Source organism: Coregonus clupeaformis, chromosome 40 (genome assembly GCF_020615455.1).
Source record: "Coregonus clupeaformis isolate EN_2021a chromosome 40, ASM2061545v1, whole genome shotgun sequence".
Classification (NCBI taxonomy): domain Eukaryota; kingdom Metazoa; phylum Chordata; class Actinopteri; order Salmoniformes; family Salmonidae; genus Coregonus; species Coregonus clupeaformis.
Window position 1 is genome coordinate 33106036 of NC_059231.1, and position 27999 is coordinate 33134034.

General features: G+C 44.0%; 1 protein-coding gene across 2 annotated transcripts in view; it reads left to right on the top strand.

Annotated features, from left to right (window-relative positions):
• LOC121554996 (TBC1 domain family member 22B) overlaps window positions 1-27999 on the top strand; it is a 200608-nt gene that overhangs the window by 135856 nt on the left and 36753 nt on the right. For both annotated transcript variants that reach the window (XM_041868747.2, XM_041868746.2), the window contains exon 12: window positions 12202-12329. In XM_041868747.2, the coding sequence (XP_041724681.1) occupies window positions 12202-12329 (128 nt within the window). The remainder of the gene's footprint in view (window positions 1-12201; window positions 12330-27999) is intronic.

Below are 27999 nucleotides of genomic sequence, written 5' to 3' on the forward strand. Positions count from 1 at the left end.
TTCCTTCCTTCCTTCCTTCCTTCCTTCCTTCCTTCCTTCCTTCCTTCCTTCCTTCCTTCCTTCCTTCCTTCCTTCCGTGCGTGTGTTTAGAACGCCAAGGTCAGTCCCTACACCCAAACGAGGGCATTGCGTTCATCCACCTCTGGCCTGCTGGCTCCCCTTCCTCTGCGGAAGCATAGTTCCCGCTCAGCCCAGTCAAAACTGTTCGCTGCTCTGGCACCCCAATGGTGGAACAAGCTCCCTCACGACGCCAGGACAGCGGAGTCACTCACCACCTTCCGGAGACATTTGAAACCCCACCTCTTTAAGGAATACCTGGGATAGGATAAAGTAATCCTTCTACCCCCCAAAAAAACATTGTAAAGTGGTTGTACTACTGGCTATAAGGTGAATGCACCAATTTGTAAGTCGCTCTGGTAAGAGCGTCTGCTAAATGACGTAAATGTAAAATGTAATATCTCCTCTTCATCCTCCACATGGCATTCCTCCCTTCTCTCTCAGGGCCTAATCTCCTCTCCACACAACACAGCAGGAGTAATACACATCTCTCCTCCTCTCTATCCTCTCCTCCTTTGTGTGGGGCTGTGTTTCTCTAAAAGACTGGTGTGAAGCTATTGCAGCAGTGGGTATCAGATCTCACACAAAGAACCCCCCCACAGCATTGATCTCCCTGTGTCCTCTTGTTCTCTGTTCCATTCCAATTTCCTTTCCCCTTCTCTCTCCCTCTCTCTGGGCTTTGTGTACGTTTGACCGACTGATGCAGGACACGACAGCTGGTCTCCTCTCTTCTCTCTCTGCTCTCCAGAAATACACTCCCCATGGATGGTTGTGGATGGATGGCCTGGGCAGTGTGGAGCTTTAGAAAGGAGTCGATGCTAATGTGTTCACTCACTATAGCTTTAGAAATCAGTCAATCATGCCAATGTGTTCACTCACCATACAGTAGCTGCCATAGGGTCACTGCTGTCTGTCCAGCTGTCGTAGTAGTCGAGATCGCACATTTAGTTTTGTGCTTTTTAAGAACAGGCTTCATAAATTGATAGATCTGTTGATTTAGATGTGTGGGTATTAACATGTAATATGCTACAAGGAGTTTGTCAAGAATAGAAAGATGGGCTGCTGATTTTGTACGTTTGCCCACTGACAAAGACATGATCAGTCTATAATTTTAATGGTAGGTTTATTTGGACAGTGAGAGACAGAATAACAACAAAACAATGCACTGAGGAGGTAGTGCACAGGGTGTACACTAGATACATGAGGAGGAGAAACCGGTCACCTTCAATCCAGGAGAGTGAGACGGGAACAAAACCTAGGTTAAGCCAAAACGGGGAGGTAGTTTCTCATGCATTTAGCCTACCACAGCTAAAGATATCCTTTATACTCACTTTTCATTTTCTACTTGAGTTGATGTTACAGGTGACATTGGTCAGTGAGTGAGACACCGTTTTCCAGAAGTGTTGGGAAATGCAGACAGGTATGGAGGTTTATGTCCATTAGTTATGATGGGCTGCTCTATCAGTTGGACCATTAGGCTGTTGAGTGGTAGCGTAGCGTGAGATGACTCTTGTGGTCTAGGTGTGTGTCTGTGTCTGTGTGTGTGTGTCTGTGTGTTAGAGTTGGGCTATATGGACAAAAATCCATATCGCAAAAAATTGCCTGAATTGACGCGATAACGATACATAGAACGATACATTTATAACATTAATGTCACCACATTTTATTTATTTATTTATTTATTATCCTTTAAACTACTACTACTAGTTTGATGGTTGTAGCCATCAGTTGTCCCATGAACAATCACCCATATTACCAAACATTTCATTTCAAACTTCACATTTCTCTAGTATAGGCTACTTATCGTAATGAACGATATCAGCAAAATGCCTGCGATAATGTTTGGTCGAAAAATATTTGGTTTATCGTCCCAGCGCTAGTGTGTGTGTCTGACTGATTCGGACATGGGACACCAGGTGAGTTAACGCTCTAGCCACTTAGTCCTGATCTGGATGCTGAGATCTTCCTAACCTATTGATCTTCTCTCTGAGGCCCTGGTATTCCCACTTTGACTCTATACCTAAAACAGAGCAGTCTCTAGTCTGTGTAACTCTCCACCTCTCCACCCCTGCTCCTCTCATTATGCAATTAATTTTATCCCCTCCACTTTTGAGCCAAAAGGCAGAACCGTCGCCGGGTGCTTTTAGCAACAATCAGTTGCTTCGCTCTAATTAACGACACAGTATTAAACGATAGCCCCGTTATCTTATCGGAACACTAAAGCATGTAATTTCTACCGGCACGCTAACTTTCACCGGAAGCTACAATTTATCTGCAATATTAAAGCTGATCTACCCCCTAAAAAAAACAGTATCTCTCTCTCCGTAAGGTTTGTAAATGTTTCCTCTTATCTCTCTCTCTTTGTGTGTGAATACAGAATACATTCAGGGTTCATCAGCATGCAAATTACTAAAGGTTAATTTATTTATGCAAGAGAAACAGCATGGTTTCTGCACTCCGAATCATGTACCTGTAAGACTCCCATGGTTCGATTGTTGAGGCAGAAGTATGAATAGAATTATAGAAAAAAGTTGACTAGTGTATCTATGAAGAAAAGCCTTGTAGTTTTCCTTTGTTTGAAGATGTTAGAAGGTACTGTTGCGATTATTCTGTGTTTGAGCGCGTTTGTGCATGTTTGTGTGTGTGTGTGACTGTGCGTGCCTATGTGTGTGTCTTTCGCTCTCTCTCATTCTCTTAAGTATGCCTGTGATTACAGGTCCATGGCTGAGCTTCATGTTGATCTGACATCAAGTCTCTGCTGTGAGGATTTAACCTGCAGTCACCCCGCCTCTGATCTCCCTGCCTGTCCTCTGAGCTCCTCTCATCTCCTCTAGACCTCTCAATCCACCTACACATCACCTATTGATTCACACAGGCCTATAGAGCTTGACTTTCCTCTACCGTCTTAGTAACACTATGCATATTGCTATATTGTTTACCATAAAAGCAATTCAAATATACATGAATTCATTGGCATCAAAAAATTATATTTGTTTATTGTGCTTTGACAATTTTTGTAAGTGAGAGTATGGAGGGTGAAGAAGGCTTGTTGTGGGGTCTGTCAATCTCCTTATGTAATCATCTTTGCCTGACACTGAAACATGACAAGGACAACGTCAGAGCTCAGTCACAGACACGGAAAGACACATTGTTGGTATGTCATGGAAAAGTATTTCTATAGAGGACCTATCTTTCAGGGTGCATGCTGTCAAGAGGACAGGAGGTTTGGTAAAGTAATAGAAAAAGCTGAGCAGAGAACCCATGCAGACAGGCAAGCACCCTGAAAGCAGAGCTAAGAGGGAGGAAAAGAGAGGAGTAAAGAGAGGGGGAGGGGGAAAGAGATGGATGAAGAAAAAGAGATCTGAGTAAAGAAAGAGGAGAGAGAAAGATGAGGGATAAAGAGTGCACTCGGGAGAGATAGATAGAGAGGGAGAGAGAATGAGGAAAGATAAAGAGAGGGTCATGGCATAGATGTAATTATGGGATAGATGGAGGCGAGCAGAACTCATGGAGAAGTGTGGAGCTCAGCAGAATGCAGCTCAGCAGCCTCACTTGTCTTTTCTCTGACCCCTGACCTCCAACTGTCCTCCCGCACCCCAAATCTACCTAGCAGGCCGTGCGCTGCCAGCTGGAGTCTGCCCGAGTGCTAAACTCTCTACAAAACTCTCTACTTAACAAACAGTCCTGCTAAAACTTGCATCTTCTTTACCATAGTATAGTCTGACTTCTCGCAAACTTTTTAGGGCAAACAATTTCAACCGCTGACTTTACTTTGTTCACCATCAACCAAGTCACTTTCCAGCTGTTTTAACTGTAGGCCTAATCACGTTAACTGTACTGTACTTAGTTGCCCACAACAAGTCTTCTAGATGTGTTCCTAGCTGAAAGTAGGTGCTTCCCTCCTCCCTGGGGGTGTAACAGAGTAAAATAATGTTCTCTATTGCAGAAAGAGTGGTAGCACTGAAGCAAACACTAATAATCATCTCACTCTCTCTGTCTTCCTTCCACAGCTATAACAGCTGTTCCTCGCTTCTACTGCCTCTAGAACAGATAAACAATGACTAACTAATTAACTTCCAGGGGACCAGGAGGAACTCAGACTACTCTTTCTCTCTCTCTCTCTCTCTCTCTCTCTCTCTCTCTCTCTCTCTCTCTCTCTCTCTCTCTCTCTCTCTCTCTCTCTCTCTCTCTCTCTCTCGCTCTCTCGCTCTCGCTCTCGCTCTCGCTCTCTCTCTGTGTCTCTCGCTGTCACTGTTGGATGGTTCCTCTTACCATTAGTCTTAGCCTGGTACCAGATCTGAGTGTACTTTAGCCAAGCCATCTCCTCTGACTACATGTGAGAAGTTTAATTTGAAGAGTTTTTGTATCTCCTCTAAAGTGGGTATTCTGAGTGTTGGTTGCCTCTTATTAGGGAAGCTGTTTCGACGTGATATATCACTGTGATTTATTCACTGTTAATGAGGGTAGGCCTAAGTTGTTTACGCGGAGCATAGCTATGTGATAATTAAACTGTGGAGACGAGAGAGCGAGAGAGAAAGTGTTCACTGTTTACCTCACCATCTGAGAGTGTTTGTGTGGGTGCGCATGCGAGAACGAACCAATGTGACGTGTGTGTGTGTTGTCGGGTAACAAATGAAGTGAATCATGATGGGTACAGCAGGGGTCGTGTTCATTTTCTCCGGTAGCAATTTAAAATGCAAGATGAACTTCAAGCAAAACATTAGGAAATGTAGCTGGCTACATTATTCTATGAAAAACATGAGGAATCAGATGGCCATGCATCGTTTTTGGAAACAAATACCTTTTTTTTCTCCCTGTAAGCTAATGTACTTATGTGGCTGCTGGCTAAATAGTGTTGCACTTCTATTTTCATCAGATGAAAGCAAAGCTTTTTTCTGCCGAATGTGTTGCATTAATTTATTGTCTGTGAAGAAAAACGAGTTGCACTCCCCTGATAAATATATTGAAGCAAACAAACATTGTTGTCTTTAAATATAAATTGCAAGTGAAATGGTTTAAAAGCAGATTTTTTGATGGTTTGTGTTTTGAAAATGCAGATTTCAGTGTCCGTGTCACTGGTTAGAGGACTGATTGTATGTGTGTCAGAGCTTATTAATAGTCTACGCTAGAGGTCTTCACAGATCCACCTGTACCCGAATACCCGAGACCCAATCCATTACACAAGCAGTTCTGGATCCAGAATTCTAAATAATGTAACGGATCTGGGTCGGATCTGATATGATTGTCTCGGGTATGTGTAATTTTAACTGACTTGTCCGGAAGGGACCGTACAGATCCGAACGCAACTGCTGCAGTAGAGAGAGAGCGAGATACATTTAATCATTTATGCTGCTGCTCTTGCTTTTCACAAGTGGAGTGTGGCTCGTGTAGCTTGTTGTTGGCCAATCATAAGTCATCAAAGCGGCAATAAGCTACAGTCATAAAGCCTCTGTGTGTAGCAAAAGTTAGGCGATACACTACATGACCAAAAGTATGTGAACACCTGCTCGTCGAACATCTCATTCCAAAATCATGTGCATTAATATGGAGTTGGTCCCCCCTTTGCTGCTATAACAGCCTCCACTCTTCTGGGAAGGCTTTCCACTAGATGTTGGAATATTGCTGCGGGGACTTGCTTCCATTCAGCCACAAGAGCATTAGTGAGGTCGGACACTGATGTTGGGCGATTAGGCCTGGCTCGCAGTCGGCGTTCCAATTAATCCCAAAGGTGTTCGATGGGGTTGAGGTCAGGGCTCTGTGCAGGCAAGTCAAGTTCTTCCACACCGATCTCGACAAACCATTTCTGTATGGACCTCGCTTTGTGTATTCTGTAGCGTTAAGATTTCCCTTCACTGGAACTAAGGGGCCTAGCCCGAACGTTGAAAAACAGCCCCAGACCATTATTCCTCCTCCACCAAACTCTTGGCATCCGCCAAAACCAGATTTGTCCGTCGGACTGCCAGATGCTGAAGCGTGATTCATCACTCCATTTCCACTGCTCCAGAGTCCAATGGCGGTGAACTTTACAAAATCAAATCAAATCAAATTGTATTTGTCACATGCACTGAATACAACAGGTGTAGACCTTACAGTGAAATGCTTACTTTCAAGCCCTTAACCAACAATGCCGTTTTAAGAAAGAATACCCCCCAAAAAATACAATATAAAATAAAAGTAACAAATAATTAAAGAGCAGCAGTAAAAATAACAATAGCGAGCCAATATACAGGGGGTACCGGTACCGAGTCAATGTGTGGGGGCACCGGTTAGTCGGGGTGGGGGGTGGGGGGGCAATGCAAATAGTCTGGGTAGCCATTTGATTAGATGTTCAGGAGTCTTATGGCTTAGGGGTAGAAGCTGTTTAGAAGCCTCTTGGACCTAGACTTGGCGCTCCGGTACCGCTTGCTGTGCAGTAGCAGAGAGAACAGTCCACAATCATCTCCTTTGTTTTTATCACATTGAGGGAGAGGTTGTTGTCTTGGCACCACATGGCCAGGTCTCTGACCTCCTCCCTATAGGCTGTCTCGTCGTTGTCGGTGATCAGGCCTACCACTGTGGTGTCATCGGCAAACTTAATGATGGTGTTGGAGTCGTGCCTGGCCATGCAGTCATGAGTGAACTGGGAGTATAGGAGGGGACTGAGCACGCACCCCTGAGGGGCCCCTGTGTTGAGGATCAGCGTGGCGGATGTGTTGTTACCTACCCTTACCACCTGGGGGCGGCCTGTCAGGAAGTCCAGGATCCAGTTGCAGAGGGAGGTGTTTAGTCCCAGGGTCCTTAGTTTAGTGATGAGCTTTGAGGGCACTGTGTTGTTGAACGCTGAGCTGTAGTCAATGAATATCATTCTCACATACAGTGGGGAGAACAAGTATTTGATACACTGCCGATTTTGCAGGTTTTCCTACTTACAAAGCATGTAGAGGTCTGTAATTTTTATCATGGGTACACTTCAACTGTGAGAGACGGAATCTAAAACAAAAATCCAGAAAATCACATTGTATGATTTTTAAGTAATTAATTTGCATTTTATTGCATGACATAAGTATTTGATCACCTACCAACCAGTAAGAATTCCGGCTCTCACAGACCTGTTAGTTTTTCTTTCAGAAGCCCTCCTGTTCTCCACTCATTACCTGTATTAACTGCACCTGTTTGAACTCATTACCTGTATAAAAGACACCTGTCCACACACTCAATCAAATATACTCCAACCTCTCCACAATGGCCAAGACCAGAGAGCTGTGTAAGGACATCAGGGATAAAATTGTAGACCTGCACAAGGCTGGGATGGGCTACAGGACAATAGGCAAGCAGCTTGGTGAGAAGGCAACAACTGTTGGCGCAATTATTTGAAAATGGAAGAAGTTCAAGATGACGGTCAATCACCCTCGTTCTGCAAGATCTCAACTCGTGGGGCATCAATGATCATGAGGAAGGTGAGGGATCAGCCCAGAACTACACGGCAGGACCTGGTCAATGACCTGAAGAGAGCTGGGACCACAGTCTCAAAGAAAACCATTAGTAACACACTACGCCGTCATGGATTAAAATCCTGCAGCGCACGCAAGGTCCCCCCTGCTCAAGCCAGCGCATGTCCAGGCCCGTCTGAAGTTTGCCAATTACCATCTGGATGATCCAGAGGAGGAATGGGATAAGGTCATGTGGTCTGATGAGACAAAAATAGAGCTTTTTGGTCTAAACTTCACTCGCCGTGTTTGGAGGAAGAAGAAAGATGAGTACAACCCCAAGAACACCATCCCAAATTGTGAAGCATGGAGGTGGAAAAATCATTCTTTGGGGATGCTTTTCTGCAAAGGGGACAGGACGACTCCACCGTATTGATGGGAGGATGGGTGGGTCATGTATCGCGAGATCTTGGCCAACAACCTCCTTCCCTCAGTAAGAGCATTGAAGATGGGCCGTGGCTGGATCTGCCAGCATGACAACGACCCGAAACACACAACCAGGGCAACTAAGGAGTGGCTCTGTAAGAAGCATCTCAAGGTCCTGGAGTGGCCTAGCCAGTCTCCAGACCTGAACCCAATAGAAAATATTTGGAGGGAGCTGAAAGTCCGTATTGCCCAGCGACAGCCCCGAAACCTAAAGGATCTGGAGAAGGTCTGTATGGAGGAGTGGGCCAAAATCCCTGCTGCAGTGTGTGCAAACCTGGTCAAGACCTACAGGAAACGTATGATCTCTGTAATTGCAAACAAAGGTTTCTGTACCAAATATTAAGTTCTGCTTTTCTGATGTATCAAATACTTATGTCATACAATACAATGCATTTACTTAAAAATCATACAATGTGATATTCTGGATTTTTGTTTTAGATTCCGTCTCTCACAGTTGAAGTGTACCTATGATAAATATTACAGACCTCTACATGCTTTGTAAGTAGGAAAACCTGCAAAATCGGTGTTCCTTTTGTCCAAGTGTGAAAGGGCAGTGTGGAGTGCAATAGAGATTGCATCATCTGTGGATCTGTTGGGGCGGTATGCAAATTGGAGTGGGTCTAGGGTTTCTGGGATAATGGTGTTGATGTGAGCCAAGACCAGCCTTTCAAAGCACTTCATGGCTACAGATGTGGGTGCTACGGGTCAGTAGTCATTTAGGCAGGTTACCTTAGTGTTCTTGGGCACAGGGACTATGGTGGTCTGCTTGAAACATGTTGGTATTACAGACTCAGACGTGGCATTGCGCATGATGAGGCTTAGGCTTGTGTGTGGCTGCTCGGCCATGGAAATCCATTCCATGAAGCTCTCGTCGAACAGTTCTTGTGCTGATGTTGCTTCCAGAGGCAGTTTGGAACTCGGTAGTGAGTGTTGCAATTGAGGGCAGTCCATTTTTACTCGCTATGCGCTTCAGCACTCGGCGGTCCTGTTCTGTATGCTTGTGTGGCCTACCGCTTCGCGGCTGAGCTGTTGTTGCTCCTAGATGTTTCCACTTCACAATAACACTTACAGTTGACTGGGGCATACATTTGAGTAACTGACTTGTTGGAAAGGTGGCATCCTACGATGGTGCCACGTTGAAAGTCACTAATCTCTTCAGTAAAGCCATTCTACTGCCATTGTTTGTCTATGGAGATTGCATAGCTGTGTGCTAGATTTTATACACCTGTCAGCAACGGGTGTGGCTGAAATAGCCGAATCCGCTCATTTGATGGGGTGCCCACATACTTTTGTACACTGCTCAAAAAAATAAAGGGAACACTTAAACAACACAATATAACTCCAAGTCAATCACACTTCTGTGAAATCAAACTGTCCACTTAGGAAACAACACTGATAGACACATTTCACATGCTGTTGTGCAAATGGAATAGACAACAGGTGGAAATTATAGGCAATTAGCAAGACACCCCCAATAAAGGAGTGGTTCTGCAGGTGGTGACCACAGACCACTTCTCAGTTCCTATGCTTCCTGGCTGATGTTTTGGTCACTTTTGAATGCTGGCGGTGCTTTCGCTCTAGTGGTAGCATGAGACGGAGTCTACAACTGACACAAGTGGCTCAGGTAGTGCAGCTCATCCAGGATGGCACATCAATGCGAGCTGTGGCAAGAAGGTTTGCTGTGTCTGTCAGCGTAGTGTCCAGAGCATGGAGGCGCTACCAGGAGACAGGCCAGTACATCAGGAGACGTGGAGGAGGCCGTAGGAGGGCAACAACCCAGCAGCAGGACCGCTACCTCCGCCTTTGTGCAAGGAGGAGCAGGAGGAGCACTCCCAGAGCCCTGCAAAATGACCTCCAGCAGGCCACAAATGTGCATGTGTCTGCTCAAACGGTCAGAAACAGACTCCATGAGGGTGGTATGAGGGCCCGACGTCCACAGGTGGGGGTTGTGCTTTACAGCCCAACACCGTGCAGGACGTTTGGCATTTGCCAGAGAACACCAAGATTGGCAAATTCGCTACTGGCGCCCTGTGCTCTTCACAGATGAAAGCAGGTTCACACTGAGCACATGTGACAGACGTGACAGAGTCTGGAGACGCCGTGGAGAACGTTCTGCTGCCTGCAACATCCTCCAGCACGACCGGTTTGGCGGTGGGTCAGTCATGGTGTGGGGTGGCATTTCTTTGGGGGGCCGCACAGCCCTCCATGTGCTCGCCAGAGGTAGCCTGACTGCCATTAGGTACCGAGATGAGATCCTCAGACCCCTTGTGAGACCATATGCTGGTGCGGTTGGCCCTGGGTTCCTCCTAATGCAAGACAATGCTAGACCTCATGTGGCTGGAGTGTGTCAACAGTTCCTGCAAGAGGAAGGCATTGATGCTATGGACTGGCCCGCCCGTTCCCCAGACCTGAATCCAATTGAGCACATCTGGGACATCATGTCTCGCTCCATCCACCAACGCCACGTTGCACCACAGACTGTCCAGGAGTTGGCGGATGCTTTAGTCCAGGTCTGGGAGGAGATCCCTCAGGAGACCATCCGCCACCTCATCAGGAGCATGCCCAGGCATTGTAGGGAGGTCATACAGGCACGTGGAGGTCACACACACTACTGAGCCTCATTTTGACTTGTTTTAAGGACATTACATCAAAGTTGGATCAGCCTGTAGTGTGGTTTTCCACTTTAATTTTGAGGGTGACTCCAAATCCAGACCTCCATGGGTTGAAACATTTGATTTCCATTGATAATTTTTGTGTGATTTTGTTGTCAGCACATTCAACTATGTAAAGAAAAAAGTATTTAATAAGATTATTTCATTCATTTGATCTAGGATGTGTTATTTTAGTGTTCCCTTTATTTTTTTGAGCAGTGTATAATGTCATACACTCCATAATCTCGTCATGTTGAGGACTCGAACCTCGCATCTTTCTACGTTCGTCTACCAAAGATGTTTATCGCTTTTCATAATGATACAACACATCTCTCTATTTCATGAATTATTCCATGATGATACTACACATCAGAATACTTATTTCATGAATTCCTCCATGATGATACAACACATCAGAGCAAGTATTTAATAAGATTATTTCATTCATTCAGATATAGGATGTGTTATTTTAGAGTTCCCTTTATTTTTTTTAGCAGTGTATATATAGTGTATCTATTTTTTAAAACATTTTAGTCATTTAGCAGACGCTCTTGTACAGAGCGACTTAGTGAGTGCATACATTTTCATACTGGCCCCCCGTGAGAAACGAACCCACAACCCTGGCGTTGCAAGCGCCATGCTCTACCAACTGAGCTACAATGGAAGATGGAATTAAAATGACAAAATTAAAAGTTAAAGGAGAAGTATAGGCTATAACGACCAACAAGTAGGCTTCTACTTAATATTCTGAATGGAGTTGTTGTTGTTTGTAAATGTTGGTTGAGAAAGCGCGTGCACTGTAGCTTCAATTTAGCCTAGCTAGCTAACGTTAGCTCAAGACCGGGACTACATTATAATATTTGATGATAAATAACCTAGTTATGGCAGCTATTAGTCTACTGTAGTACGAGTCGGCTTGGTTGGTTGCTGTCTTTCGCCTCTCCCTCCCTGCTCCCTGTGTCAATCGCTCACAGTACGGCCCCTCCCCCGCCTGCTAGAGCGGCACCTCTTTCTCCCTCCTCTCGCTCTTTATCAGCCCCGGTTTAATAAAGTACCTTAACAAATGACTTTTCTGCTGCTTCCCTCACTCGGAAAAGACCGGATCTGGATCCGACCAGGTCTATACGGAATGGGTCTAGTTGTCCTCGGGTCCGTTCGGAACGGGTCTCTATATAAAAAGAACAAATATTTATGCATATCGGGTCCAGGTGAGAAAGCTCCAGGTCCATTTCAGAATGGGTCCAACTTTATGGACCCGTGAAGACCTCTAATACACAACCCAACACACACACTGTTATAATGCTGTCTTTCTCCCTAGCTCTACAGTAGCTTTAATGTTCTTTGAGAGGTCCACTGATGGCTATGTAATTACTGCTGTATTGTCTGACCGCCCAGCCATTATCAATGGAAAAAGAAAGTTGTGTGTGTGCTGTGATTATCAGAAGGTTATCAGCGGCTGTCCATGTGAATGGCGCATGTGTGTGTTCATCGGTGTCTGATGGGAATGTGTGTAGATATGTGTGTGCGTGCATTGATCAGTGTTTGATGGAAGTGTGTGTATTTCAGTGTTTAACGAGTCTGTGTGTATGGGTGTGTTTCAGAAACGGTGCACGTCCACATGCAGCAGTATGAAGTGGAGTATCTCCAGTTTGCCTTCCGTTGGATGAACAACCTGCTGATGAGAGAGCTGCCGTTACGCTGCACTATACGCCTCTGGGACACCTACCAGGTAAACACACACCACAAACACACGTACGTACACATACTTAACACACACACGTGCGCAGGAACACACACACACACACACACACACACACACACACACACACACACACATACACACACTCACATGCATTCACACAAATCGTCACATTTCACTCACTCACAGCGTGATGTGCATGTGTGTTATTCTCCCATTGTGTTCCTTCATAAGGCCCTATCCAGCAGAGGTCATCAATCTCCTCTCCTCTGTGGCCTCTACCTCTGGCTCTTTATCTCTCTATCTGTTTGTCAGCAACTCAGAGCAATGAGCCCCTCCCTCAACACCACTGAACTATTACTAAACAAAAGCCTTGTTAACAAACCATCCTTCATCGCTGCTCTACCTCCTCCCATCCCTCCATCCCTCCCCTCAGAGTGTAGGATCTAGCTAGCCTCTGAAAGACTGCCATATGACAATGGCGCAGAACTCTGTGGCACGGCCCTCAAGGGCCAAAGTGTCTGCTGCTTTTCTGTCTGACTACAACCTGGCGGTGGACTTGAGGGTTCGTCAATTACATTCATTGATCGATGAAGTATCAGAGAGATAAAATGGACTGCAGCGCTGAAGTACTGGTTCTGTGTAGGAGGCGTGTGCATGTGTATGTGTCCTGTATTGTGTTCCTTTGCCTCAGCAGCGCATCATCTACATCTACAGGTAGGCTGTTATCTAACAAACTACTCTCCTTTGTTCCATCGCATACAGTATAATACACCATGCTACAGCACAGCACTGAGCCAAGGAAGGCGTTTTGTAAGGACATAAAAACACAGCACCCGCTCTCTATTCTACTTCCTCATTAAACCAGAAAGTGTTACTACCTTGGTTATCTCCCAAATGGCACCCTACTCCCTATATAGTGCACTACGTTTGACCAGAGCACTGGGTATACAAAACATGAGAAAGACTTACCAGGTGAATCCAGCTGAAAGCTATTATCCCTTATTGATGTCACTTGTTAAATCCACTTCAATCAGTGTAGATTGAGGGGAGGAGACAGGTTAAAGAAGGTTTAAGCCGTGAGACAATTGAGACATGGATTGTGTATGTGTGCCATTCAGAGGGTGAATGGGCAAAACAAAATATTTAAATGCCTTTGAACAGGGTATGGTAGTAGGTGCCAGGCGCACCGGTTTGTGTCAATAACTGCAACACTGCTGGGTTTTTCAAGCTCACCAGTTTCCCGTGTGTAGAATGGACATCCAGCCAACTTGAAAATTAGTTTTGATTTAGAATGGGCCATTGTCATGCACCTGTCAGAACAGGGGCAGGGTAAAAAATATGTCACCCGTTTGCACTTGAATAGCGAATGGAGGATGCTTTTCCTGCAGTTTGCCAGCCAGGTAGGCTACTCCGGTTGTTAAGCGAAGCAGTGTGCTTAATATTAGGAAAGTTAAATATAGTAGGCCTAGCCTATAGGAAGCTGATGGGATCCTCCTCTTTTTAATAGAGGCCATCATTTACATTTTAGTCATTTAGCAGACGCTCTTATCCAGAGCAACTTGCAGTTAGTGAGTGCATTATTATTATTTTATTTTTATTTTATACTGGTCCCCCGTGGGAATCGAACCCACAACCCTGGCGTTGCAAGCGCCATGCTCTACCAACTGAGCTACATGGGACTACCATCAAAACTCTGTTTTCTCACTCAATTGCATAGCATAGTCTATAGAAATGTTGCTCAACATGGGCTTATAGGAACACTTATTTCATTCCATGACTCACTGCACAACAAGTGATCCTATTCCGCTCAAACTCAGGGTCTCTCACAAAGTATTTGATTTGATTTTCAATGCATTTGCATTGATGTCAGAGTGATTAGAGGGACAACAGGGTGCTGAGTACCCGCCATTAGCTATTGGCCGTTGGTAAGTTTGGTAGGCTACTAATGACCATCAGCAGCATCAAAGCGCAGTTTTGGAGAAGCCTACTTACCGTGACTCAACCGTGTCTGTAATATGGTCACCGTAACAGCCATTTGCGTACCTAGTGTATGAGTTGACGAAATCACACCTACATGCTACTGCGAAATAAAGAGCCTTGCTTAAAGGCTGGCAATGCCTATAGAATATATTTAAAGAGCACACAATGTACACCATGAAAGATAATGCCCCCTTGATGTAGGTTGTTATATTGTGGTGTTGTAAGCAGTTCTGGTTTATGGCAGAACGTTAGGTTATATACAGTAGATTACCCAGGCAGATATAAAGAGACTATACAGGCTTCCTTGAGGTCAGACTAACTTTTGGAGTAATTGCAGCCATTCTGACTGTCAATACCAGTCAATATCCTCCAGACAGACACGCACATGAACCATTGATGAACCAGACCCGCTGGGCTTTAGGAGATAGGAAAACCTTTCAAAAGCTACTGTGTGTGTGTGTATATACAGTACCAGTCAAAAGTTTGGACACACCTACTCATTCCAGGGTTTTTCTTTATTTTTACTATTTTCTACATTGTAGAATAATAGTGAAGATGTCAACAGTATGAAATAACACATATGGAATCATGTAGTAACCAAGGAAGTGTTAAACAAATCAAAATATATTTTATATTTGAGATTCTTCAAATAGCCACCCTTTGCCTTGATGACAGCTTTGCACACTCTTGGCATTCTCTCAATCAGCTTCATACGGTAGTCATCTGGAATGCATTTCAATTAACAGGTGTGCCTTCTTAAAAGTTAATTTTCTTAATGTGTTTGAACCAATCAGTTGTGTTGTGACAAGGTAGGGGGGGTATTCAGAAGATAGCCCTATTTGGTAAAAGACCAAGTCCATATTATGGCAATAACAGCTCAAATAAGCAAAGAGAAACGACAGTTCATCATTACTTTAAGACATGAAGGTCAGTCAATACGGAACATTTCAAGAACTTTGAACGTTTCTTCAAGTGCAGTCGCAAAAACCATCAAGCGCTATGATGAAACTGGCTCTCATGAGGACCACCACAGGAATGGAAGACCCAGAGTTACCTCTGCTGCAGAGGAAAAGTTCATTAGAGTTACCAGGCTCAGAAATTGCAGCCCAAATAAATGCTTCACAGAGTTCAAGTAACAGACACATCTCAACATCAACTGTTCAGAGGAGACCGTGTGAATCAGGCCTTCATGGTCGAATTGCTGCAAAGAAACCACTACTAAAGGACACCAATAAGAAGAAGAGACCTGCTTGGGACAAGAAACACGAGCAATGGACATTAGACCGGTGGAAATGTGTCCTTTGGTCTACTTAACCAGCATGGCTACCACAGCATTCTACAGCGATATGCCATCCCATCTGGTTTGGGCTTAGTGGGACTATCATTTGTTTTTAAACAGGACAATGACCCAACACACCTCCATGTTGTGTAATGGCTATTTTACCAAGAAGGAGAGTGATGGAGTGCCTGGCCTCCACAATCTCCTGATCTCAACCCAATTGAGATGGTTTGGGATGAGTTGGACCACAGAGTGAAGGAAAAGCAGCCAACAGGTGCTCACCATATGTGGGAACTCTTTCAAGACTGTTGGAAAAGCATTCCAGGTGAAGCTGGTTGAGAGAATGCCAAGAGTGTGCAACGCTGTCATTAAGGCAAAGGGTGGCTATTTGAAGAATATAAAATATATTTTGATTTGTTTAACACTTTTTTTGTTCACTACATATTTCCATATGTGTTATTTCATAGTTTTGATGTCATCACTATTCTACAGTCTGTCACGGTTTCGGCCGAGGCTGCTCCTCCTCCTTGTTCGGGCAGGCTTCGGCGGTCGTCGTCTCCGGAGTACTAGCTGCCACCGTTCGATGTTTCATGTTTGTTTGGTTTTGTCTGTTTGTAACACCTGTCCCTTGTTAGTGTTTGATTGTGTTCCCTATTTAGTTTCGTCATTTGGGTCAGGTGTTATGTGTGATTGTTTTTGTCAGCTGTTCGTGTTCATGGGATTTTACTCTCTTTCTGTGTATTTTGAGAGTCCGCACTGCGTGCGCTTTTCCTTGTTTTACGCACTGTGTTGTGTGCGCTTTTGTCGTTCTTGCCTCCCGGTTGGGTTGGCTATTTTCTCCTGTTTGGAGTTGTTTTGCACCACTAAAAGACTGTTGACGAACTCTTGTGTGCCTGCGCTTGATTCCCTACACCACATCCACACTCAGCGTTCGTGACACAGTCGTTGTCAAACGTTTTGAGAATGACAAGTATTGGTCTTCACAAAGCTTGCTGCTTCAGTGTTATGAGATATTTTTGTCAGATGTTACTATGGTATACTGAAGTATAATTACAAGCATTCCATAAGTGACAAAGGCTTTTATTGACAATTACATTAAGTTTATGCAAAGAGTCAATATTTGCAGTGTTGACCCTTCTTTTTCAAGACCTCTGCAGTCTGCCCTGGCATGCTGTCAATTAACTTCTGGACCACATCCTGACTGATGGCAGCCCATTCTTGCATAATCAATGCTTGGAGTTTGTCAGAATTTGTGGGTTTTTGTTTTTCCACCCGCCTCTTGAGGATCGACCACAAGTTCTCAATGGGATTAAGGTCTGGGGAGTTTCCTGGCCATGGACCCAAAATGTCAATGTTTTGTACCCCGAGCCACTTAGTTATCACTTTTTCCTTATGACAACGTGCTCCATCATGCTGGAAAAGGCATTGGTCGTCACCAAACTGTTCTTGGATGGTTGGGAGAAGTTGCTCTCGGAGGATGTGTTGGTACCATTCTTTATTCATGGCTGTGTTCTTAGGCAAAATTGTGAGTGAGTCGACTCCCTTGGCTGAGAAGCAACCCCACACATGAATGGTCTCAGGATGCTTTACTGTTGGCATGACACAGGACTGATGGTAGCGCTCACCTTGTCTTCTACGGCCAAGGTGTTTTCCGGATGCCCCAAACAATCGGAAAGGGGATTCATCAGAGAAAATGACTTTACCCGTCTCCCGAGTGGCGCAGTGGTCTAAGGCACTGCATCGCAGTGCTAGCTATGCCACTAGAGATCCTGGTTCGAATCCAGGCTCTGTCGTATTTGGCCGCGACCGGGAGACCCATGGGGCGGCGCACAATTGGCCCAGCGTCGTCCAGGGTAGGGGAGGGAATGGCCGGCAGGGATGTAGCTCAGTTGGTAGAGCATGGCGTTTGCAACGCCAGGGTTGTGGGTTCGATTCCCACAGGGGGTTGGAAAAAATAAATAATGTATGCATTCACTAACTGTAAGTTGCTCTGGATAAGAGCGTCTGCTAAATGACTAAAATGTAAATGTAAAATGTCCTCAGCAGTCCAATCCCTGTACCTTTAGCAGAATATTAGTCTGTCCCTGATGTTTTTCCTGGAGAGAAGTGGCTTCTTTGCTGCCCATCTTGACACCAGGCCATCCTCCAAAAGTCTTCGCCTCACTGTGCGTGCAGATGCACTCACACCTGCTTGCTGCCATTCCTGAGCAAGCTCTGCACTGGTGGTGTCCCAATCCTGCAGCTGAATCAACAACAATTGAACCTCTCTCCTTGAAGTTCTTGATGATCTGAAAAATTGTTGATTTAGGTGCAATCTTACTTGCAGCAATATCCTTGCCTATGAAGCCCTTTTTGTTTAAAGCAATGATGACGGCACGTGTTTCCTTGCAGGTAACCATGGTTAACAGAGGAAGAACAATGATTTCAAGCACCACCCTCCTTTTAAAGCTTCCAGTCTGTTATTGTAACTCAATCAGCATGACAGAGTGATCTCCAGCCTTGTCCTCGTCAACACTCTCACCTGTGTTAATGAGAGAATCACTGACATGATGGCAGCTGGTCCTTTTGTGGCAGGGCTGAAATGCAGTGTAAATGTTTTTTGGGGATTAAGTTAATTTTCATGGCAAAGAGGGACTTTGCAATTAATTGCAATTCATCTGATCACTCTTCATGACATTCTGGAGTAAATGCAAATTGCCATCATCAAAACTGAGGCAGCAGATTTGTGAAAATTAGTATTTGTGTCATTCTCAAAACTTTTGACCACGACTGTACAATGTAAAAAATAGTAAAAGTAAAGAAAAACCCTTTATTGTTTTACTATTTTCTACATTGTTGAATAATAGTGAAGACATCAAAACTCTGAAATAACACATATGGAATCATGTAGTAACCAAAAAAGTGTGCATATGTGGGAACAACCCTAAGCTCACAGGCCATCTCGTTCTCTCTCATTCTCTCTCTCTCTCTCTTTTGCTCTCTTTTGCTCTCTCTCTTTCTCTTTCTCATTCTCTCTTTCTTTCTCTTACTCACACACTCTCACACATACAGTAGCTCTAGGGTGGCCCTGGCTTTTCACTTGATTCTACTAATCAGCTACTTCCTTAAGGTCATATGAGGACTTTAGAATTTAGCTGGTGGTCAAACTCTCCAGCCCTATCGATGAGTCACACAGACTACCTGGGCTTTGGGAGAGAGGAAGACCTTATAGGCTTCCATACTACACAGGGATGCCACAGAGCAGATAGCCGTTTCAAGCCCTGGGATGTCCAACAGCCCTGTGCGTACGCCCTTGTATGTGTGATCTGACAGTGGCGGTGGCTGTTCTTTTGTTTATCTCAAAGCATTAAAGAGAGAGAGAGGAAATTAACGGAGAGATGGAGGGCTTCCTCTGTACCTTTGTATTCGCCACTATCAGACCCTGCCATTGATTTTGACGCTTGTTGACGTGTATTTTGTTGTGGTGCGGGCTCAGCGGCCACGCTCTCTTGTTAGGATAACACTAGGAGTCAATAATAGCAGGATATTACTTAATGCGTCTATTGATTCTCTGTTGTGTTGGTGTGTGTCTACATTATGGGATGTAGAGGAAGCTTGACCCTCCTCTCCCGATGACTCACTTTAATTACTGTGGCAACAACGTCTCAGAGGGGCGCTCGGAGGGTAAAGGGGTGTAATTGTGTACCTATACCCTTGTTCTCCTACAATTACCGTTCTACCCCCTGTATTGACTGGGAGAGAACACACACACAGGCAAAGTGAAGGTTGTAGATTCAGTCAGAGAGCATTATGAAACGTAATAATAAAGCAAAAAAGGCAGAGGAAGCCCTTTACACTCTCAAGATCACTGTTCTGACTGGTTATGAAGTCACCCAGGTAAATTCCCAGGTCATAATCCCAGAGAGCAGCCCAGTCAGGAAGGCCTCAAAAGTTCAACTTTTATGAACTCAACACTATGAGCTGCTGCCCACCAAAAGTGAACTTTAGATAAAACTCAATTGATTTCCACCTATGGATTATTGGTGGTAAATCACAGTCACAGCCTAGCCTACTTTCTCTAAAAACACTTCTGGGCCCTGGCTCTCCAAGCCGTGGCAGATATGAAGTCTGTACTGCCTGTACTATAGAACCACCGATGATGGCTTGTGATAAGGAATAACTGTCTAGACTTCATACTTGCTGATATGAGTTTTTGGAGGTTTGAGGGGTGACTGAGTGGAGTTTTTCTAATCAATGGTCGGGCCTGCGTGCAGCGACCGCGACATGAATTAAACCCTGAGTGGTTGACCTTTGGGCTAACAACCTCAGTTGAGTTATTCCCCTCAGTTATGACCGTAAGGTCACTGCCAACAACCTGTCTACAGGGACCTCTCGATCCTCCATCTGGCTCGTCATCTCCACCCCCCCAACACACACACACACAGTATATGCACACACATGGTAGGCATACTTGGCACACGCGGGCACACACACACACACACACACACACATACTAATACGTAGCTAAACAGTAAAAAGCTGTGTGTCTTCTCTCTCATTGAGAGAAAATGTCTGATACTGTATCAGTGGTTAAAGACAACCTCTACATGCGGTGCTCTCAGATGTGTGGTTCTGCCATAGTGGGGGTTTACATCCAAGCAGGGTCTACAGTGTAGAATTGACCCCTTCACCAATCATTTTGAGTAGGAGGAAATGAACTCATAAATGGGGGCATTTTTATGTCCGGGTACAAAGGTAATGTACAGTGCTTTCAGAAGGTATTCACACCCCTCAACTTTTTCCAAATGTTGTTGTGTTACAGCCTCAATGTAAAATACATTACATTGAGATTTTGTTTCACTGGCCTACACACAATACCCCATAATGTCAAAGTGGAATTATGTTTTTAGAAATGTTTACAAATTAATAAGAAATGTAAAGCTGAAATGTCTTGAAAATGTCTTGGAAAAAATGTTGAGTCAATACGTGTTCAACCCCTTTGTTATGACAAGCCTAAATAAGTTTAAGAGTAAAAATGTGCTTAACAAGTCACATAATAAATTGCTTGTACTCACTCTGTGTGCAATAATAGTTTTTAACGTGATTTTTCTAATGAGTACCTCATCTCTGTACCCCACACATATAATTATCTGTAAATCCCTCTGTCCAGCAATTCATTTCAAACACAGGTTCAACCACCAAGACCAGAGAGGTTTTCCAATGGTTCGCTAAGAAGGGCACCTATTGGTAAATAGATACAAAATAAAATAAAAAGCAGACATTGAATATCCCTTTGAGCATGGTGAAGTTATGAATTACACTTTGGATGGCCTATCAATACACCCAGTCACTACAAAGATACATGTGTCCTTCCTAACTTAGTTGCCGGATAGGAAGGAAACCACTCAGGTATTTTACCATGAGGGCAATGGTGACTTTAAAACAGTTAGAGTTTAATGGCTGGGATAGGACAAAACAACATTACTAATCCACAATACTAACCTAAATGAAAAGTGAAAAGAAGGAAGCCTGTACAGAATAAAACATATTCCAAAACATGCATCCTGTTTGCAATAAGGCACTAAAGTAATACTGTGACAAATGTGGCAAAGAAATTAACTTTGTGTCCTGAATACAAAGCGTAATGTTTGGGGCAAATCCAACACATCACTGAGTACCACTCTTCATATTTTCAAGCATGGTGGTGGCTGCATCATGTTATGGGTGTGCTTGTTGTCGGCAAGGACAAGGGAGTTTTTTAGGATAAAAATAAAATGACTAAAGCAAAGCACTGGCAAAGTCATAGAGGAAAACCTGGTTCAGTCTGCTTTCCGACAGTCACAGACAAATTCACCCTTTTTTTATACTGAGTTACAGTTCATATAAGGAAATCAGTCAATTGAAATAAATCCATTAGGCCCTAATCTATGGATTTCACAAGACTGGGAATACAGATAAGCATCTGTTGGTCACATATACCTTAAAAAATAAGGTATGGGCATGGATCATAAAACCAGTCAGTATCTGGTGTGACCACCATTTGCCTCATTCAGCGTGACACATATCCTTTGCGTAGAGTTGATCAGGCTGTTGAGTGTGGCCTGTGAAATGTTGTCCCACTCCTCTTCAATGGCTGTGCGACGTTGAGGCATATTGGCGGGAACTGTAACACGCTGTCGTACATGTTGATCCAGAGCATCCCAAACATGCTCAATGGGTGACATGTCTGGTGAGTATGCAGGCCATGGAAGAACTGTGACATTTTCAGCTTCCAGGAATTGTGTAGAAGGTGATCCTTGCGACAAGGGACTGTGCATTATCATGCTGAAACATGAGGTGATGGTGGCGGATGAAATTGGATATTTCTGTATTTAATTTTCAATAAATTAGCGACATGTTTTCACTTTCTTATTATAGATGGGTGAGAAAGTATATTTAATCCTATTTGATGTCAGGCTGTCACACAATAAAATGTGGAATAAGTCAAGGGGTATTAATACTCTCTGAAGTCACTATATGGTTTATATATTTTCTATAGTAACCCAGCACCTAAATTGAAGGCTAGGCACTGAGATTAACTTTAAAGTATAGACTGCTGTAGCAAGGTGGAGAAGTGATTATCAATAATTATACAACTTGAAAAAGTATACCATGAAGGAGAGTTTAAAACTAAAAGAACAGATTCATTCCACACTCAATTCAAGTGTCATTTCCTCAACACAAGCCAAAAATAGAATGTAATTCAGTCCTTTAATATTTAATACATTTGCAAAATAGTTGAGAAGACGCCACTCTCTCCCCCTTCTCTGAGGGACCTATGACAGTCTGTGTCCCTCCCTCCCTCCTTTCCTCCTTTTCCCCTGAGACAGTCTGTTTCACAGTAAATGCATCAGCATGCTTCAGTGCAGCTGGCGCCTAACTGAATGAGTTCCCATACTCCCTTAAAAGACATTCGCTTGACAAACGAGAACAAAACGGCAATAGTACTGTTTGTCCATATACGCTAGTCAGAATTAATCTAATAAATCTCAAGAAATCTGTCATTAACTAAGATGTTTGGTGCAGTATTTTTTTATGAGAAAATGTGCATCCTCTCGTTGAATGACAACAAAGACTTTATTGAAGAAGACGGAGGGGCGTAGACTGCAACTTGCCTCCAGAAAAAATGTGTGCCTGAACAGCCGAAAAAAGCCTCACCGAAGTCTAAAACGAACAAAAATGTCACAAAATCTAGTCATAATACACTATATATACAAAAGTATGTGCATACTCCTTAGAATTAGTGGATTAGGCGTTTTCAGCCACAACCGTTGCTGACAGGTGTATAAAATCGAGCACACAGCCATGCAATCTCCATAGACAAACATTGGCAGTAGAATGGCCTTACTGAAGAGCTCAGTGACTTTCAACGTGGCACCATCGTAGGATGCCACCTTTCCAACAAGTCAGTCCGTCAAATTTCTGCCCTGCTAGAGCTGCCCCTGTCAACTGTAAGTCCTGTTATTGTGAAGTGGAAACATCTAGGAGCAACAACGGCTCAGCTGCGAAGTGGTAGGCCACATAAGCACACAGAACAGGACCGCCGAGTGCTGAAACGCGTAGCGTGTAAAAATCGTCTGTCCTCGGTTGCAACACTCACTACCGAGTTCCAAACTGCCTCTGGAAGCAACGTCAGCACAAGAACTGTTCGTCGGAAGCTTCAAAAAATATGTTCCCATGGCCGAGCAGCTGCACACAAGCCTAAGATCACCATGCGCAATGCCAAGTGTCAGCTGTAGTGGTGTAAAGCTCGCCGCCATTGGACTCTGGAGTAGTGAAAACGCGTTCTCCCGAGTGATGAATCACACTTCACCATCTGGCAGTCCGACAGACAAATCTGGGTTTGGCATAGTGCCAACTGTAAAGCTTGGTGGGGGAATAATGGTCTGGAGCTGTTTTTCATAGTGTCGGGCTAGGCCCCTTAGTTCCAGTGAAGGGTAATCTTAACGCTACAGCATACAATGACATTCTGTTCATCCAACTTTGTGGTAACAGTTTGGGGAAGGACCTTTCCTGTTTCAGCATGACAATGCCCCCATGCACAAATCAAGGTCCATACAGAAATGGTTTGTCGAGATCGGTGTGGAAGAACTTGACTGGCCTGCACAGAGCCCTGAACTCAAACCCCATCGAACACCTTTGGGATGAATTGGAACGCTGACAGCGAGCCAGGCCTAATCGCCCAACATCAGTGCCCGACCTCACTTATGCTCTTGTGGATGAATGGAAGCAAGTCCCTGCAGAAATGTTCCAACGTCTAGTGGAAAGCCTTCCCAGAAGAATGGAGGCTGTTATAGCTGCAAAGGAAGGACCAACTCTATATTAATGGCCATGATTTTGGAATGAAATGTTGGACGAGCAGGTGTCCACATACTTTTGGTCATGTAGTGTATATGCACAAACTCTATTGAAGTGTTTCGGCTGGGAAGCATGCCGACGCTTTAACTCACCTTAAGGAGATCTCAGCGGTGTCCGAATTAGCCCACTTTCACTCATTCATATTTCATCTCCTGCTGAGCCAAATGGCCTTGTGACCACACAGCACAGTACCTCACTGTCTTTGTCTGTTGCTCTCACTGGGGGATGTTTGTCTCGGAGACCTCTCCTTTCTCTTCTTCTCACCTCTTCTCTTCCTCTATGCCTCCCATTCTCCGTCAGACTGGGAAGGATTATACCGTATTTGCCAAGGCTGCTCTCGACATGCATCCAAAAGTAAATTCAGTCACACAATGTTCAGAAGGGATTTCTTTACATTAGTGGTTATTGTATCAGGAGGAGCACATCTAGTTCTTCCTTTCAAACCTGAGAGTCTGTACACGTATCAGTACACATATACTTATTGTGTTGTGAAGTCAAGGGGAGATCTCGGGGAGGTTGGCTTTGTGTTTCCAAGCCTGTGGAATGCAGGCTGTAGAATGCCACGTACAGAATGTTCTCCATCGAGTGGCAACATAAGTGTTCTGTTGCACAGTTAATGCTTGTTTTCATGAAAGCCAGAGAAAAGTGCAAAGCAAGGTCAGAGAATGTGTACTTATTGGTTATGCTGGTGTGTGTCTGTGTGTGTGTTTGGTCTATGTGAGCCGCTGAGCCTCAACAGGGCTGTATTGTGCCATTAGAGCAGCAGTATGTCAGGGGAGGGTTTAACCTGTGTTGAAATTCTCTCTCTGCAGTCAGCTCATCTGCTGCTCTCCAACACTTCCTCCATATGTAACGCCATGCATCCTTGTGCACTCACAAGACATTCTAATTGATTATTGTTGCCTGCTTTAGTTGCTTTTTAAATTACTTACATATACATATGTGTGTGTGTGTGTGTGTGTGTGATAACAATGATCTGCTACATTAATTCCTGTTCACACAGTCTAACCACGTTCATGTGGGATTATCCAATTGATATCAGGTTGGTATTAGCCATGCCATGACTGCCGTGCCATTGTGTGCGTTTGTGGCATGACTGCCATGCTGTGTGTATACAGTGTAGTCACTGGTTGGGTACTGTATCCGCTCTCACGGGTAGTTACTGTGGACAGACCTGACTAGAGGTGGAAACGCCTGCAGCCAGCACTAGGGCTATTCCCATGTGTGTCAGTCGTGTGTGTGTGTGTGTGTGTGTGTGTGTGTGTGTGTGTGTGTGTGTGTGTGTGTGTGTCGCATTAATGCAGGCAGGATCAGGGCATGGCATGCACAGCCCTCAGGGCTTCTGCTGCTGACTGCTGTACAGTACGGTGGTGGTGCTGCCACATATCACAGGTGAAATGTCAAACAGGCTACATAATGCAGCAGCCCTCCACAGCTGTTCACACAGAGAAGTTAATGTGTGAATTACCATTGTATTACCAATATGACTGGCTGGACTGAAAAAGGGTCAATCTGACTTTTGAAGGTGGGCTACCATTGAGTGTGTGTGAGTGTGCCAGAGAGAAAGACGAAGTGTGTGTTTGTATGTGATGGATGTTCATTCATTGCTTCTTCTCATCCCCCTTCCGCACACACACACACACACACACCCAAACCACTGTTCCTAAAACCCCTCACACACACATTCACACTGTTCCCACCCTTTCCTCCTTCTACGCTCCACTCGTCCCTGACAGAGGGGTGTCCAAATTATCCTTGTTGCACAGAGCATGAAATTAGCAAGTGGCTCTGTGTGAATGCATTAGCATGGGGGTGTTAAGGAGCAGAAAGCCCCCCCTCCCTTCTGTGTAACCAGGAAGATAGAAACACAGTATGCATTGTGCAGAATGTGTGCTGCAACATAGGTCTGGGAATTGCCTTGGACCTCAAGATACGATATTATCACAATATTTAGGTGCTGATATGATATGTGTTGCGATTCTCGTGATTCTATATGTATTGCGATTCAATACTGTGATTTTATTGAGATTCCATTTTCCAAAAATATTTCTCACCGTATGTCTGATGCAGAGGAACAAGAGAGCCATGAGAAAATGAGTTTTGCTCAGTCATGGAAATAAAAGTGCTGAAAACAAATTGGCTCTCTTTTTAAAAAGAAGATGGAGAACAAGCTATGAAAGAAAAATACTGGATTTTTGGTATGATCATGTCAAAATGATACGATATATTGTCAAAAATAATATCCCGATATGTAACTGTATACATTTTTGCCCCCATCACTACTGCTACACCACTCCATTGTAAAAGAGCCCCAAGGCAGAGAAGTAGGTTCCCTTCTCTTACGTGTGTTGTTGTCGAGCAAAACTTTTTGTGGAAGGTACCCCGCGCACTCAACGTCATGGAAATACATTGAGTTTCCATGTAGGCCTAATTGGCAGGGAAACTGAAGCGAGCTGTAGCCTATTGCTTATTTCTGTTTTAGTCTTTTATGAAAGAATGTAAAACAATGTTGTCCATTTGCTGCTTTTTCCTGTTCTTTATATGGCCAAAAACAACTTTGTTCATATGGGCAGAAGATAGTTATCAGAAAAGTTTAGGCAGAACTGTGCTAGCTGTTGGAATGGTTCACAGCATATCTGCCCTATTCATAGGTGGTGCATCCAATAGGAGTTTCCCCTAAAGTAAATTGCCAAAATTACAGTATATAATTACAGCTATCTATACAAAAATGAATACAATCCTTCAAAACACTACACCAGAGAGCATGATTTTGCCGCAGATAATCATTAGCTTGTTTTAGAAAATAGCTGCAGATTTTTTTAAATCACAAGGCCAGGGCATTTCCTACAGTCGGGAAGTGCGCAAATTGGGCACCACGCGTAACATATCAAAAGGATGATTGTTGATTTGCGGCTGTCAGTGAAAAGCATCTAAAATAGGCTATTTATTGCGCGAACAGTAGCTTATCTTATTGGGAGAGCATCAGCCATATCCTGGTGAGTGTGTATATTCACTGTCTTTATCATTGGGTGAGTCCGTGCTCCTGAAAAGTTTTTTTTTTAGGGCAATTTCCTCCTCCAGGCTAGATGGACGTCATAGCCAACAATAAGCGTCACCCCATTATATCGGCCTCAATTAGATGGAATGCGTTCAAGACAATGTCGTTTTTATTTATCTCAGTTTGTCGTTGTCAGCAGAGTAGGCTACCCTGTCATTTTTGTGGTAGTAAAGATTCTGCTATTGTCTCCAGTCATGGAGAGTAAAGTGTCGTAGAATTGCATGAAATATGTTTACAAAAGGACACATCTTTTAGATTTTTCTCAGATCACTAGCTGGGGCTGAGCTCTGGATGTGTGCAAAGGAGAAGAAAAGCAAAAAGGTAGTGAGTCAGTTATATTATTAATTTAATATCGCCTAATTTATGGACTATCCAATCTACTCATCACATTAGGAATAGTACGCTATCTTACATTAGTCTGCAAAAATGGCGCCGGAGGGGATGGCTGCCGCTTTACGGGGTCTTAACCAACTGTGCTATTTTGTTAGTTTTTTCGCGTTGTTTGTAACTTATTGTTTTACTTATTGTGTACATAATGTTGCTGCTACCGTCTCTTATGACCGAAAATAACTTCTGGACATCAGAACAGCGATTACTCACCTCAAACTGGACAAAGATTTATTTCTTTAGAATATCCTACCAACGGGACATTAAAAACTCTAATATCTTATGTTTCACCGAGTCGTGGCTGAACGACGACATGGTTAATATAGAGCTGGCGGGATTTTCCATGCATCGGCAGGACAGAGAAGCTACGTCTGGTAAGACGTGTGTCTATTTGTCAATAACAGCTGGTGCGCGATGTTTAATATTAAAGAAGTCTCAAGGTATTGCTCGCCTGAGGTAGAGTACCTCATGATAAGCTGTAGATCACACTATCTGACTTTAGTTTATTTGGTAAATATTTTCTTAACTCTTTCTTGAACTGCATTGTTGGTTAAGGGCTTGTAAGTAAGCATTTCACGGTAAGGTCTAAACTTGTTGTATTCGGCACATGTGACAAA